The sequence below is a fragment of the Myotis brandtii genome, unplaced genomic scaffold (assembly GCF_000412655.1).
Source record: "Myotis brandtii unplaced genomic scaffold, ASM41265v1 scaffold626, whole genome shotgun sequence".
NCBI classification, from domain to species: domain Eukaryota; kingdom Metazoa; phylum Chordata; class Mammalia; order Chiroptera; family Vespertilionidae; genus Myotis; species Myotis brandtii.
The window spans coordinates 434,498-448,621 of NW_005370394.1; the positions used below are offsets into that span (position 1 = coordinate 434,498).

General features: G+C 38.9%; 1 protein-coding gene across 2 annotated transcripts in view; it reads left to right on the top strand.

Annotated features, from left to right (window-relative positions):
* The first annotated feature begins 215 nt into the window (after positions 1–215).
* The window catches only part of NEDD4 (neural precursor cell expressed, developmentally down-regulated 4, E3 ubiquitin protein ligase), a 117,662-nt gene continuing 103,753 nt past the window's right edge, over positions 216–14,124 (top strand). The window contains exon 1 of one of the 2 annotated variants that reach the window (XM_005880115.2): positions 216–272. In XM_005880115.2, coding sequence (XP_005880177.1) covers positions 231–272 — 42 coding nt within the window. In that variant the 5' untranslated portion in view covers positions 216–230. Of the gene's footprint in view, positions 273–7,224; positions 7,244–14,124 lie in introns of those variants that run through there. The other variant, XM_005880116.2, reaches the window with a different exon arrangement.

A 14,124-nucleotide genomic window follows, 5' to 3' on the forward strand; every position in this document is an offset into this window, starting at 1 on the left:
GGGCGTGAGCTCGGGGAGGGGCGGTGGAGAAATCCCCGGGAGCTTAGCATCCCGGCAGTTGCTGCGCCGGCTCTGGCACAGGCCCGCTGGACTCCACGGGATGCACTTTGACCTGAAGGCTTGCCCGGGAATTGTGACTCGCTGTTTTGGTTTTCTTCTTTTTCTTCTTTTTTTCTCCGCAGCCCTTTTTAACCCTCACTGGAGTCGGGGATGGGAAAGCAGGCAAATAGATGGTCTTCCCCGTGTTTAGTAACAAGTGTCACGTGTGGAAAGTGCGTGCCATGTTTCACTGGTCTGTATTGATACTTAAAAAGTCGAGCTGGAAAAGTATAACTATGTTAAAGAACTCCCTATAGCTGTTCGCTTTGGAAATTAAGTTCTGCTCTTTGAAAAGGCAAAGCTGTCCCTTCTCAGTTATGCCTTACGCTTATTAAAAATAAGCCATTTGGGAAGGGTTGTTCTGTTTTAAAGGAGGTAGGTGGGAGGTGAAAGACTATCTGGTCTACAGTTTGGAGTGGGGAAAACATCAGATTTAAGCGTTCCTGTTGATTAAACTGTCACAGGTATCTGTTTGCGAGATTGGACCCATTTAACTGTAAGTCCTTCAGCCTAATCGCTCAGGTATCTTCTAACAGTGTTGTAATAGTGCCTCCTCTGAGGAACGCGGTCTCTTCGAACATCTTTTTAAAAATGTCGTTTACATTTCTCTTGAAAGTTCCTTGTGTATAAACAGTGGGCAACTTGTTGATGCAGGCAGGTTATCTCAGAGGGTTTGAGGATGATTATGGCCAGGCGATTAGACTTTCATTTCTTAGTGACTGCTGCCGGAACAGAAGCAAAGGGTGGGTGGACCAATGGTGGCAGCTCGGTAGTCCCTTCGAAACAGTGGTCAAGATGTTTAGCTAAAAATAATACCCAGCTAATGTTCTATAGAAGAGACCAGAGGAAAATCATGCAGTGTTGAACCTACGATAGCATTCTTCTTATCAGTCAGGGTTCCTGGCTTGCTACAATCAGCTGTCCAATGCAGATAACCTCCAGCGGGATCCACCACAATCTGGCTGGCCTTGGACTTTCTTTCCTCGTCGTTGTTGTGGTTGTTGTTGTGTGTTGTTACAGGGTGTGGGCCCTGCTATTCCAGATTTCTCATCTCACTCCCCGCAGAGCCAATTGATCATAGACAGAGCATTGCCAAAGGTATCATTCACTGTTCTCTCCCCCTTGGAACAGGGTCTGTGTTTACAGTTATTTGCTTCTCACATCACCCCTCTGCCCGCTGAGCTGAAACTATTTGTGGCTGTTCGTGGGTGGTCATTAAGCAACTCCGTGTGAAGGCCAGAAACTCCACCCTTTGAAGTGAGGTTTTCCTGAACTTGCTGAAGGATTTGTACTTCTGGAAAGTTTAATGGCATGGGGCCCACTCTGATTCTCATGATGGGGGTCCGGTTGTCAGTCCCAGGACTCAAAAGTTTCTTCCAACTCCTTCTGTAGACTTTGTCCACGTGGAGAAAGAGGATGAGACAGGAAGATAAAAGACATGATGGTGGTGTTGTCTTCCACTTCTTCCATTGTCATTTAGGTTATTCATTCAACATTTATTAACTGTCTGTTCTGCTTCACACAGTTTGTTAGGCACCAGGGATTCAGAGAGAAACAACAGTCCCCGCCTGTTCTCTGAGGAGCTCCCAGTCTGGTGGGAAAGAGACAGAAATTGCTTGTTTTCGGGTAAAGGCTGTCATCGCATCGCTATTATTTGTCATTTATTTTCAGCTCCATCACAAAAATGAAAGAGGGCTTAGAAAAGCCTCCCCCTCCCTACTTTTTAAGGAGAAAAACATTGTAGCTATGCCACTTTCTAAAACTCAGACTAGTCTGGGAATAGATAGCCCTCTGCTGTTTATGAAAAGGCATTTTTTTCTATTACAGCCATAAAAGAAAGATGATTCTTATTTTAAATTTAAAACTGAAACAAGGAGAAAGATGAATAGACATGGGATAGAAGCGAGTGAGACAGCTGTAATTTAACCAGCATACACTGAATAGCCACTTTGTCACACTGTATGAGCATATTAGTGTTGAAGTGAGTTTTAGCTCTTCCTCCACTTGTGTCTTTCAGTAAGAGATATCTGGTCCTGGCTCCACATGCAGAATTTTGCCATTAAAGCATAACAAACTAAGGAAGTAGTGTAATATAATTTCCATCAAATTTGCTCTGACAAGAAGTTAATTCCCACGAATCTTTGGTGAGGAGGAGTGTGGTAGATGTGGGGACTGGAAATCAGCATCCCTTCCTGCCAGCAGACGTCCCTGTTATCTTAAGCTAACCACCCTGCACCCCAGACTCTCTCCTGAACTTAGCATCCTGGAAATAGGTTGTGAAACAGGTTTCCTAGTTAGGTGCACTTAAGGTTTGTTTGGGAGGTGGAAATGAAGTACCGCATAACTTACTGTCTGTTTGTTATTTTGCTTTTTCTGCTGACAAGCATGGCCATGCAGACACTGAGTTTTTCTGCAGAAGTGTTCTAGTACCTTGTAACGCTGGCTTGTGGGTATTGATAGGAAATTGCCAGCAGAGATTGGTGGTAGTGGCTTCCTGATGTCTTGATCGGGCACATTCTTTAAAGTCAGCAGGTCTGTGATGGCCCCTGATTACCCACTTCTCTGGCTGGGGCCGAAGCGGCAGCTTCCTGGGTGGGCCCGCACTGAGGAACTTCTGGGTCCTCTGGAGGCCCAGCCTGTAGCCTGCCCCTCTAGCACTTCCAACGATTTTTGTAAGCACCTAATTCCCCGTATTAACGTCTTTCTTCCCAAAATATTGAGTGACTTCTATTTCCTATAACTGAAACCTGATTGAAACAAAGGAAGAGAAGGGGGGAAAATAAAGAGGAAAGAGTTGAGAGTCTTCGCTCCACCATTTTCACATATAGAAGAATGGGTGCCTTTGATGGTGTCAGTGACCACAATGCATAAGCAACAGGATAACTAGGAAGTGTATGTTCTGACTCCTCTAGACCCACTAATACTGAGCAGAAACAGACCCTGCCCACACTGGCATTATACTGAGCCCAAACCTCTAGTCCAGTGGTTCTCAACCTTCCTAATTGCCGCGGCGACCCTTTAATACAGTTCCTCATGTTGTGGTGACCCCCAACCATAAAATTATTTTCGTTGCTACTGTAATTTTGCTACTGTTATGAATCGTAATGTAAATATCAGATATGCAGGATGTATTTTCATTGTTACAAATTGAACATAATTAAAGCATAGTGATTAATCACAAAACAATATGCAATTATATATGTTTGCCGATGGTCTTAGGCGACCCCTGTGAAAGGGTCGTTCGACCCCCAAGGGGTCGCGACCCACAGGTTGAGAATCGCTGCTCTAGTCTCTACTCACAAAAAGGAGAAGCACATTTGAAGCAGCGGCTGTGTTAGTATTTAGCCCAATCTTTCACGTATTGTTTATGCCATTCCTGCTTTTCTGCAACTCTTTAATATTTCTCATGGGTTTCCATGGGACCAAAGAAGTGCATAAATATAGTTTATTTGTGGCAATTTGCTCTTTATTATAAACCAACAGAAAGTTTGCAAGTACAGTGTGAAGAACTCTAAATTCTCCTCATTCAGATTCTCCAACTGCTGACATTTTACCACAATTGCTCCATAACCATTTTTTGCCATTTTCATTCGTCTTTTTCTGAACCATTTGAGGACAAGCTGCAGATACAATGCCCCATCACCTCTAAATAGTTTAGAATGTCTTTTCCTGAAAAAAAGAATACTTTCCTACATAGCAGCCATCCAACCCTCTAAAACTAAGAAATCAGATATGCAGGATGTCCAATCCACAGATCCCATTCAGTCTTTGACAAGTGTTCTAATACTTTTTCTTTTTCCTTTCTGATTCCAGGCCCCATTTAGGGGCATTTGGTGCCTGTACTTATGTATTTTCAGTCTCTTATCTGTGTGAGTTCCTTAGCCTTTCTTATCCTTAATAATTTTTTGTTGGTTTGTTGTTGTTTTTTCTCCTTAATAGTTTTAAGGAGTACAGACTGTACATCCTGTAGGATGTTCCTCAGCCTGCCCATGTGAAGGTCATGCTTTTTTGGCAGGTATCACAGAAATGGTCCTGTGTTCTCAGGGGGTACGCGATGTTGACCTGTCATCACTATCGACGATAACCTTGATCACTTGGTCATTTTGGTGTCTGTAAGGTTTCTTTTTCGTAATGCCACCATTTCCCCCTTTATAAGTGGTTAGTATTTTGTGGGGACATAGTCAGAGATTATGCCAGTACCCTACCCTTCATCCATCAGATCTCCATCCACCCGTTTTAGCATCCATTGATGATTTCCACCACTGTGTCTTTATTTCCACTTTTACTAATTGGCATTCTATGTAAGAAGAGCTTTCCTGTCTTTGTACTTATTTATTCATTTGTTTATTTATATCAGCATGGGCTTGTAGAATCCCAGCTTATTCACTAGGTTGTAATTAATTACTGTCATTGAATATTTTGTTGCTTAAATTATCCAGTGGGAGTCCTTCCAGGAAGGTTCTTAGGTCCTTGTGGCATGTCTCCATCATCCTTTGGACACTTCTTTTCCTTCTGGCAGAAGATGTTCCAGGTTCCTCTTACATCTTGCCTCGCCCATTTGGTAGAAAATGTCCTTAGGAGCCAAGATCTGGGTGCTCAATGTGCTCATTGCTACTGCATGTCATCCCTCTTCAGCCATCTCAGGAAACAGAATTAAAAAATGTGTGTGTGTGTGTGTGTGTGTGTGTGTGTGTGTGTTGCACGCTTATGTATACATAAATACACACATAAATCTATAGTTATTTCTACATCAGTCTTTATATAGATATTTAAAAATCATTAATTCATACCAATTTCTCTAATTCAGATATAATATCTCAGGGTTCTTTGTAGCCATAAGTGCCTTCTCTAGCAGTAAAAATTCTGACTTTCATTATCTTCATTATATTTACTTATGTGCTCAATTCATTTACTTATGTTTTTGGTGTAACTAATTTTCTAACCATGCAGGCCTCTCCTCTGCCACTTGTGCACCCCACTTTCCCCTCCAGTGGGAGTACTGCTGTTACATCTCTATGCAACACCCTCCTCCTCTGTGTCCCAAGCCAGTGGGTGCACTACTGAGCATCTCTGTATGGCACCTCCCTCGTCCCCTCCGTGTTCCATGCTGGCAAGCATGCTGACCAGGCACCTCCATGAAACTACTCCCTGCCCCCAAACTCTGCCTAAGGTAGGCCTACTGACTCCTCTGCACCAGGAAGAGAAGATGAGAAAAGTTTACACACACACACACACACACACACACACAGTTAGCTATTAGCAGTTCATATATTGCATAGGGATATAATCTTGAAGGCTCCTTAGAAATAAATTATTTAGGGTAAGCAGAGGTATAGAACATGTAATTTGACTAGGTTAGAATTCTGGCCTTATCATTTAATGAACCATTGGCTTAGGTATTTGACATCCTTCAGAGCAGGATATTTAAATCAGCTGATTCTCCCATCTGCTAGCTGTATCTGGTATTAGGAATATTCTGCAATGCCTGGAGATGTGTAAGATTGCTGATTTGAATTGCAAACCCCACTGTTTTACTGAATTCTATGGCTTCTCTCTCCTTGAAGCTCTATTTACTCCAGCTCCCTTGCCAATTCTATCTTAGTTTTAAGAGGATAAAGGAATGGAGAAGGTTGGAGAAGTCTGAAGATAAATGCAGGGAGAAAGACTGCATAAACAAATGAAAAAAGGTTTTGATAAGCATTTTCTGAAAGTCTTGAGGAATAAGTATGTCTGTAGTCAACATTATAACTTCATGGCCTGACCAAATGTCTGGTTTCCACTGATGTGAGACATGTTAGGGCAATAAAGAAAGTAATGTAAACAAACAATCATGTCAGTGCATAAAGATGCTTTTTAAAAAAGTGTTTTTTATTGACTTGAGAGAGAGAGAGGAAAGGAGAGGGAGAGGGAAAGGGAGAGGGAGAGAGAGAGAGAGAGAGAGAGAGAGAGAAAGAGAAACATTGATCTGTTCCCTGCCTCCTGTAAGCACCCTGACTCGCAATCCGGGCTTATACTCTGACCGGGAATAGAACCAGCAACCTTTTGGTGCATGGGACGATGCCCAACCAATTGTGCCACGCCGGCCAGAGCTAAAGATGCTTTAATATAAATATTCTTCAGTGTGGAACACAACCTACATATAATATTAGCTGCCTTTAATGTACACCTGCTGCATGGCTGGCGCCAGATTACGTGTTCTTATACTTTAGCTGTAAGTCTTGCAAAGATAGGTATTGTTATCCCCACCTTACAGATAGTGAATCGGAGATTGTGATTTGCTCAGGGACTCACTTGTGGGAGGGAGCAGATCTGGGATGGGAACCTGGTCTCTTTAGTATCAAAGACTTGGTCTTTCCATTGTTCTGCTGTAAATAATTGCCCACATAAAATAATTTAACAGAAGAGACTCTTTCTCAGGAAGATGATGAATGGAATAGGAGCAAAATCAACTTGTGATTGTTTTTATGTCTTTACTCCCATATCTTCTGTCTTTTTTGTCATTATAGCTTTTAGGTGGACCTCTGAAGTAATTGAATTTTGTATTTGCTTAACAAATATTTGTTGAATATTTATCATGTATGAGGCATTTGGATTGAATCATGAGGTTATAATGATGAACGACAGACTTTGCTGAATGTATAGCTTAGAAGGAAAGAGAGACATTAAATATATAATCAGACATACATGTTTTATAAATGTTATGAAGGAAAAGGAGAGGGAGATGTAAGATGAAAGTATATAACAGAAAAGATGAGCTTCTCTTGTCTGATATAGAACGGTGAATGTAAAAGATGTGATGAAGAGGAGCATAAAGAAGACTAGAGGGGTAGAGCAAGAGGGACGGTGGTAGATGATTCTGGAGAGGTGAGGAGAGCAGGGTGCAAAGGCCATTTATCAAGGATTTTAAATTGGATCCCAAGTGGACTGGAGACTCACTGGATGTGTACGTGCATGTCATCATACGTGCATGTCATCATACGTGCATGTCATCATCATCATCAACATTGTTTTTTAAAATAATGTTTGTTTATCATGTATTTAACATTGTCTTTGCTTGTTACTTCTTCATTTCTTCTTGCATCTCTAGCTTTCCGTTCGGGATCCCTTTTCTCTGCCTGAAGTACATCCACTAGAATTTCTTTCAGTGAGTGTTTGCTGGTAATGAACTTTCTCAGTTTTGTTTTTGTCTGAAAATGTTGGAAAATGCTTTCCTTCTTTTTTCAGGGAGAGGTGGGGAAAGGAGTAAAATTTACAAACAGATCTTTAATGTACAATAATTTTCAACCTGTATAACTAGCAACCCAGTTAAGATATAGAGTATTGACATCACTGCAAAATGTTTCCTTGAGCTCTTCTCGTCAACTTCCTCTTTTTACTCTTCCTGGGCAACGTTTTAATCACCATGGATTAATTTTGCCTGTTCTGGAACTCCTATAAATGGAATAATACAGTGTGTACTCTTTGTGTCTAGCTTCCTTTTTAAAAAATAAAAGATGAAAGATTTATTCTCTCTGAAGAGAAACGAGAATATGGCTTCTTTTGTTTAATGTAACGTTTTTCAAAGTCATCCATGTGATTGTATCAGTAGCTCAGTCTTTTTATCGTTGAGTAGTATTCCATATGAATATACCAAATATTTATCCATTCTCCTTTTGATGGACACTTTGATTGTTTCCAGCTTTTAGCTATTATGAATAAAACTACTGTGGAATATGATTATCAGCTTGATATATATGCTTCCAGAGATGTTTCATGTATAAATAAGCATATATTGTGCTGTCAGATTTAAAAGTAATGTGCAGACGTAAAGTAATGATTAGCTGTTCTTTTTCAGAAATGATGTAGTACTGATTGAATAAATGAAGTTACAGTTTTGTAAATGGGGAATACTCCTGCAACTGCCTTACCTACAACACCTCCCTTCTTACTCTCATGCTCTTCACCTGTGGTTCTCAACTTTCGTGTCCATCAGAATCCCCACAGGCTGCTGGCCCCACCACAGGGTGTCCGACTCACTCCATGCAGGGCCTGAAAATTTGTATTTCTGATAAATTGCCATGTAGTGTTCATACTACTGGTCCAGGGAATGTACTTTGAGATCCATGGCTCTCTTGTAAATCTAAGGATTCTGAGTATTCTAGTTTATCGTGGTTATTACCGCTAACACTCCCGAGGAGCTTTGACCATAGCAATTATATAACAATCATGTACTCTACTTTTCATTTACTAGGATGGCCTCATTTTATGTATTTTTCAATAAAGGTGATCTAGCATTTATATTTTTATAAAAATTTTCAAGTAAATTTACACACCAGAGGAAGAATACTATTGTCAATCCATAGTTTCCATTTTTACTTTGGAAAATATGGTCACCATAAATTATATAGCAGATATTGTAGAAAAATAAAAAAAGAAAACTACACATCTGCCCTCCTATTATAGCAATTTTTTGTTAAATAAATATTTAGGGTTTATATTAATGCACTAGGTAAATACAGTAGTATTCACATCTGAATTATTATACCTTATAGTTATTTATTGCACACTTTTTTGTTGTTGTTAATCCTCACCCAAGGATATTTTTTTCCATTGATTTTTTAGAGTAGAAGGGAAGGACAGAGACACAGAGAGAGAAACATCAATGTGAGAGAGACACATCAATTGGTTGCCTCCTGCATGTGCCCTGTTCAGGGCAGGGGATTGAACCTGCAACCAAGGTAGGTGCACTTGACCAGAATCGAACCTGCAACCCTTCAGTACTTGGGCCAACACTCTATCCACTGAGCACACCAGCTAGGGCTGTTGTACACTTTTTGCTTTAGGTTTTTGTACACCTATCACAAATAAAATTGCAAACTGACAGGATTTTAAAACCTTGCAATGTCGAAAAATATATATGCATGGATACATATCTCACAAATGGTATTGATTCCTTTTCCCTCATTCTTGTTGGAAACAGCCTCTTGCTATGTGCCGTCCATCCAAACAGCTGGCACTCTACCCCTATTGAATAGCGTCATCTGCGGGCTGCCATTTGCCATCATTGTGAGAATCCTCTGAATCTCTTTTCTGTGTTGGATCCACTGTTTCCTTGATCTCTTGTCTTCATCTTTCCTAATCCATTCCCTTAGGTGCTGACACAGATACTCTGTAAAAGTGGGCAGGTCCATTTGACAGGAGTATTTCATAGTAGGCTTTTCTGACCTTCCATTTAATTGTGAGACTCTCACAAATAAGTATTTCTAGTGTCTGTTTTCTTTTCCCCTACCTTGAACCACTCAGCTTGCTCAGAGAGAAATCTTCCAATTGTCTGTTTGGTGAATGTAGGTCTGGCAGCCACTGTTCTTGGTTCACTGTTTGTGCAAACCTGTCCTTGTTTTTTTTTTTTTTTAAATCTATTTTACTAGAGGCCCGGTGCACAAAGGTTTTGTACACCTATCACAAATAAAATTGCAAACTGACAGGATTTTAAAACCTTGCAATGTCGAAAAATATATATGCATGGATACATATCTCACAAATGGTATTGATTCCTTTTCCCTCATTCTTGTTGGAAACAGCCTCTTGCTATGTGCCGTCCATCCAAACAGCTGGCACTCTACCCCTATTGAATAGCGTCATCTGCGGGCTGCCATTTGCCATCATTGTGAGAATCCTCTGAATCTCTTTTCTGTGTTGGATCCACTGTTTCCTTGATCTCTTGTCTTCATCTTTCCTAATCCATTCCCTTAGGTGCTGACACAGATACTCTGTAAAAGTGGGCAGGTCCATTTGACAGGAGTATTTCATAGTAGGCTTTTCTGACCTACCATTTAATTGTGAGACTCTCACAAATAAGTATTTCTAGTGTCTGTTTTCTTTTCCCCTACCTTGAACCACTCAGCTTGCTCAGAGAGAAGTCTTCCAATTGTCTGTTTGGTGGGTGTAGGTCTGGCAGTCACTGTTCTTGGTTCACTGTTTGTGCAAACCTGTCCTTGTTTGTTTTTTTAAAAAATATATTTTATTGATTTTTTACAGAGAGGAAGGGAGAGGGATAGAGAGTTAGAAACATTGATCAGCTGCCTCCTGCACACCCCCTACTGGGGATGTGCCCGCAACCAAAAGATACATGCTTGACTGGAATTGAACCTGGGACCCTTCAGTCCACAGGCCGATGCTCTATCCACTGAGCCAAACTGGTCAGGGCCTGTCCTTGTTTTTGATAAGATGCCTTATACCTACTTTCTGCAACTTCAGAAAGGTTTGTGGTTAATCAAGAATTTTCAGCATCCACTATGTGCCAAGTATTCATCTGGATTCTGTAGAGAAAACAAATATAATGAAAAGCTGAGTTTCTTAAGCTTCAAAATCTCACAATTTTAAGAAAACACACACTTGATTGCCTCAGATACAAGATAGTATGTGATAGATGCTGTATAAATGAGCCTCTAATGAGAAGGGAAGATTCATGTCAAGGCTTTTAGGAAATATGGCATTTGGACTTTAAAGAAAGGACAGAACTTTTTAAAGAAAAAAATAATTTAAAAGTTATAACAAATTTCAGAAGTAAAAGAAAACCCTTTGTCATCTCCTATTTTAATAGCTATTTTCATATTTCCTTCTGATTTTTATCCATCTGCATTCATGTTTTTACAGAGTTATCATAGAATAGGTAACATTCTGCATCTTGATTTTTCCAATTAACATTATCATTTTCTGTTATTAAGTAACATTAATAATTATACGTTAATGGCTTCAAAGGGATCTGCTCAGATGATATAGGACTTTAACAATGAAGGGGTAGGAGACAGGGAAGAATATCTCAGGCAGAGGGAACCCAAAGATAAGTCAACACAAGATATGTCTTTTTTTTAAAGACTAGACAGAAAGATGGGAGAAGGATAAAAAGAGTAGCACAAAGTCTCCCAAGACCTATGAGAGATGGAAAGACCTAAGCTCTGCATTTCCTATTCCTCATATTATTTTTTTGGAGAGGGGTCATTGACAGAAGATTAAAGAGCAGGAAATTGCTGTTTTTATAAATTGTGGAGAAAATCTCAGCCCGGGAAGCTGCTTTTAATTACTGAATCTGTCTGTATAGATAACACATTAACATTTTATTTCACCAAGTCATTGAGAAAAGCCGCCTGCATATGTTTGCCAATTTGCAACTTTTTCACTTTCATAAATCAATAAAGCTCTCTTATGAGTAGAGGGGAAGATTCCAGGTTTAGTGAAGAGCTGTGATGGTGACCTGTTTAAAGATAATGTCCCCATATTGGTTAAGGAAAAGATGTTTTATTTTTGTTTCTCTTTTGCTCATTTGAGCACTATCCAGATTTCTGTTAATAGTACTTTTACTATCATGATTCTAACATTGAAGCTCTTATGCTCTTTTCCTTCATTTTCAAAAATGCTGGGAAATGTGATCTCTGTTTGTGGGTGTGATTGAAGAAATCAGTCTGAACAATTTTCTAGCTAAATTTATAAAATGAAGTTAAATGAATACAAATATCAAAATAAATGGCATTTCTTATTTAATTTTTTATGAAAGAATCTTAAAACAGCATAGTTTCACATCAGTTAACCATAGCATCTAATGCAATTCGTTCTGATTTTTGTGGTGGGAAATGCAAGGATAGAGTTGAAAAGTTAAATTGTCTGTTACTGTGAGTAATTTATCATTTCCTGGAATTGTTTTTAATTAATGCCTGTTATGTTTTTCCTCTGGAGACTTCTGGGGGACAGTTCCAGTAAAGGCTCCACAAATATGGCTTAATTTTCTTAGAGGGTTATGATGATCTCTTTTCTCAAGTTCATATACAAATTATAAACACTTGTCTACACTTAGAAAAACTAAGATCAAATAACATGCATTATTTGCTGATAGAACTTTTTGTTGCATTTAACATTATTTTGTATTAGTTTCAGGTATACAACATAGTGGTGAGACAATCATATACTTTAAAAAGTGTCTCCCGTGATATTGCAAGTACCCGCTTGGCACCATTCATAGTTATTACAATACTCTTGACTAATCTGATGCCACTTTTGATTATACCTTACGACTGCAAAAAGTTTGTACGAATTGTCATTACAAAAAATATTTCTAATTTCCAGAATTCAGTCTTGAAATTAGTACCTCGTTTAATAAAGCATAGCCACTTCCCAGTCAAATGGTATAGTGAGAACTTGGCCAATAGAATACGTTCATGGGTTTATGTACGCAGTGACTTTCCAGGGAAAAAAGGTAATCTGAAAATCTCTTCCGATTTTTGCAAATCAATCCCCATAGAAAACTGAAATTTCAGTTTACATTTCCCTTTCTGGTTTTCAATTCTATCTTTATTTCTGATACCTAGCAACTGCCCTTTTTATAAGATCAGCTATGTATTTAGTTTTAATCAGGGATAGAGAAAGTTATATTTTACTGACACCTCTAGTTAAGGATTTTTGTGCTATCTAAAGTTATCATCTGAGTTTGGGAGCTCATAGATTATTTCAATTATCATATTTTTTCCGTGAAAGCTTCAGGGATGAGGGTGGTTGTAAACATTTAGAAATGGAAGAAAATTGAAATAAATGCTATGTGATATGTATACAGGGTGTCCCCCCAAAAGTGTATATATATACTCGAACAGCTGATAGTTCAATTTTGAAAATGAAATGTATTTTAATAAACACTATCTTTATAATTATTCAAAATGTGTGTATACATTTTTTGGGGGCACCCTATATTTTCTCCCACCCAGACCTCTCCCCAGAAGGGAATATGACTATTTGAGGTGGGATAATTTTAGAATAGAGTCAGTAAGGCAGATATCTGTTGAGCAACATTTATTTCGTATTTTTTTAATTTTATAAATGCTACTGTGAATACTCTTGTGCCGATGTCCTTGAATACATGAATAAGTGTTTATCTAGGGGATATATCTAAAAATGGAATTCCTAGGTTATTGATTTAGAACTTTAGTAAATATTCCCAAATATCTCTTAAAAATGACTCTTCAATTTACACTTCTCCCAACAGTGTATTACAGTTCTCTCTGATGACTGGTGAGATTGAGGATCTTTTCATGTGTTTATTGGCCATTCTCTTTGACTTCTTGTATTCGGTTGTTTATATTTCACTTATTGGTTTTTAGAAATTGTTTATATTTTCCGGATAATCGTAATTTGTCAATGGCACATATTTTAGATACTTTCACCCTGTTTGTCCCTGTGCCTTTTCATTTTGCTCATGGTATCTTTTATCATACAAAAGGTATATAATTTTAATGTAAAATCAAACAGTTTTTCTCAATAGGGTTTGTAGTTTTAAAAATTCTTCCCTACCCCAATGTCAGAAATATTCTTCAATTTCACTTTTTAAAAATATATTTTTATTGATTTCAGAGAAGAAGGGAGAGGAGATAGAAACATCAATGATGAGAAAGAATCATTGATCGACTGCCTCCTGCATGCCCCCACTAAGGATCAAGCCTGCAACCTGGGCATGTGCCCTGACCAGGAATTGAACCATGACCTCCTGGTTCATAGCTTGATGCCCAACCACTGAGGCAGGCTGGCTGGGCTTCTTCAGTTTCTATAAAAAAAATTTTTTTTTTCAGTTCAAAAATATATCCTTTTTATTTTTTTAAATTTAATTTTATTATTTTTAAAATTTATTTATTGCCTAAAATTTTACATATGTCTCCTTTTTTCTCAATTGACCCCGCCGCCCTCCACAGCCATTCCCATCCCGGGCAAGCCGCTACCACCCCAGTGTCTGTGTCCATTGGTTATGCTAATATGCATGCATACAAGTCTCTTGGTTGCTCTCTAACCCCCCTCCCCTGCCATTTGTCTCTGGATCTATTCTTGTTCATCAAATTATGTTGATCATTATATCCCACATATGAATGTGATCATGTGATTTTTATCTTTCTCTGACTGGCTTATTTCACTTAGCATAATGCTCTCCAGTTCCATCCATGCTGTTGCAAATGGTAAAAGTTCTTTCTTTTTTATAGCGGCATAGTATTCCATTGTGTAGATGTACCACAG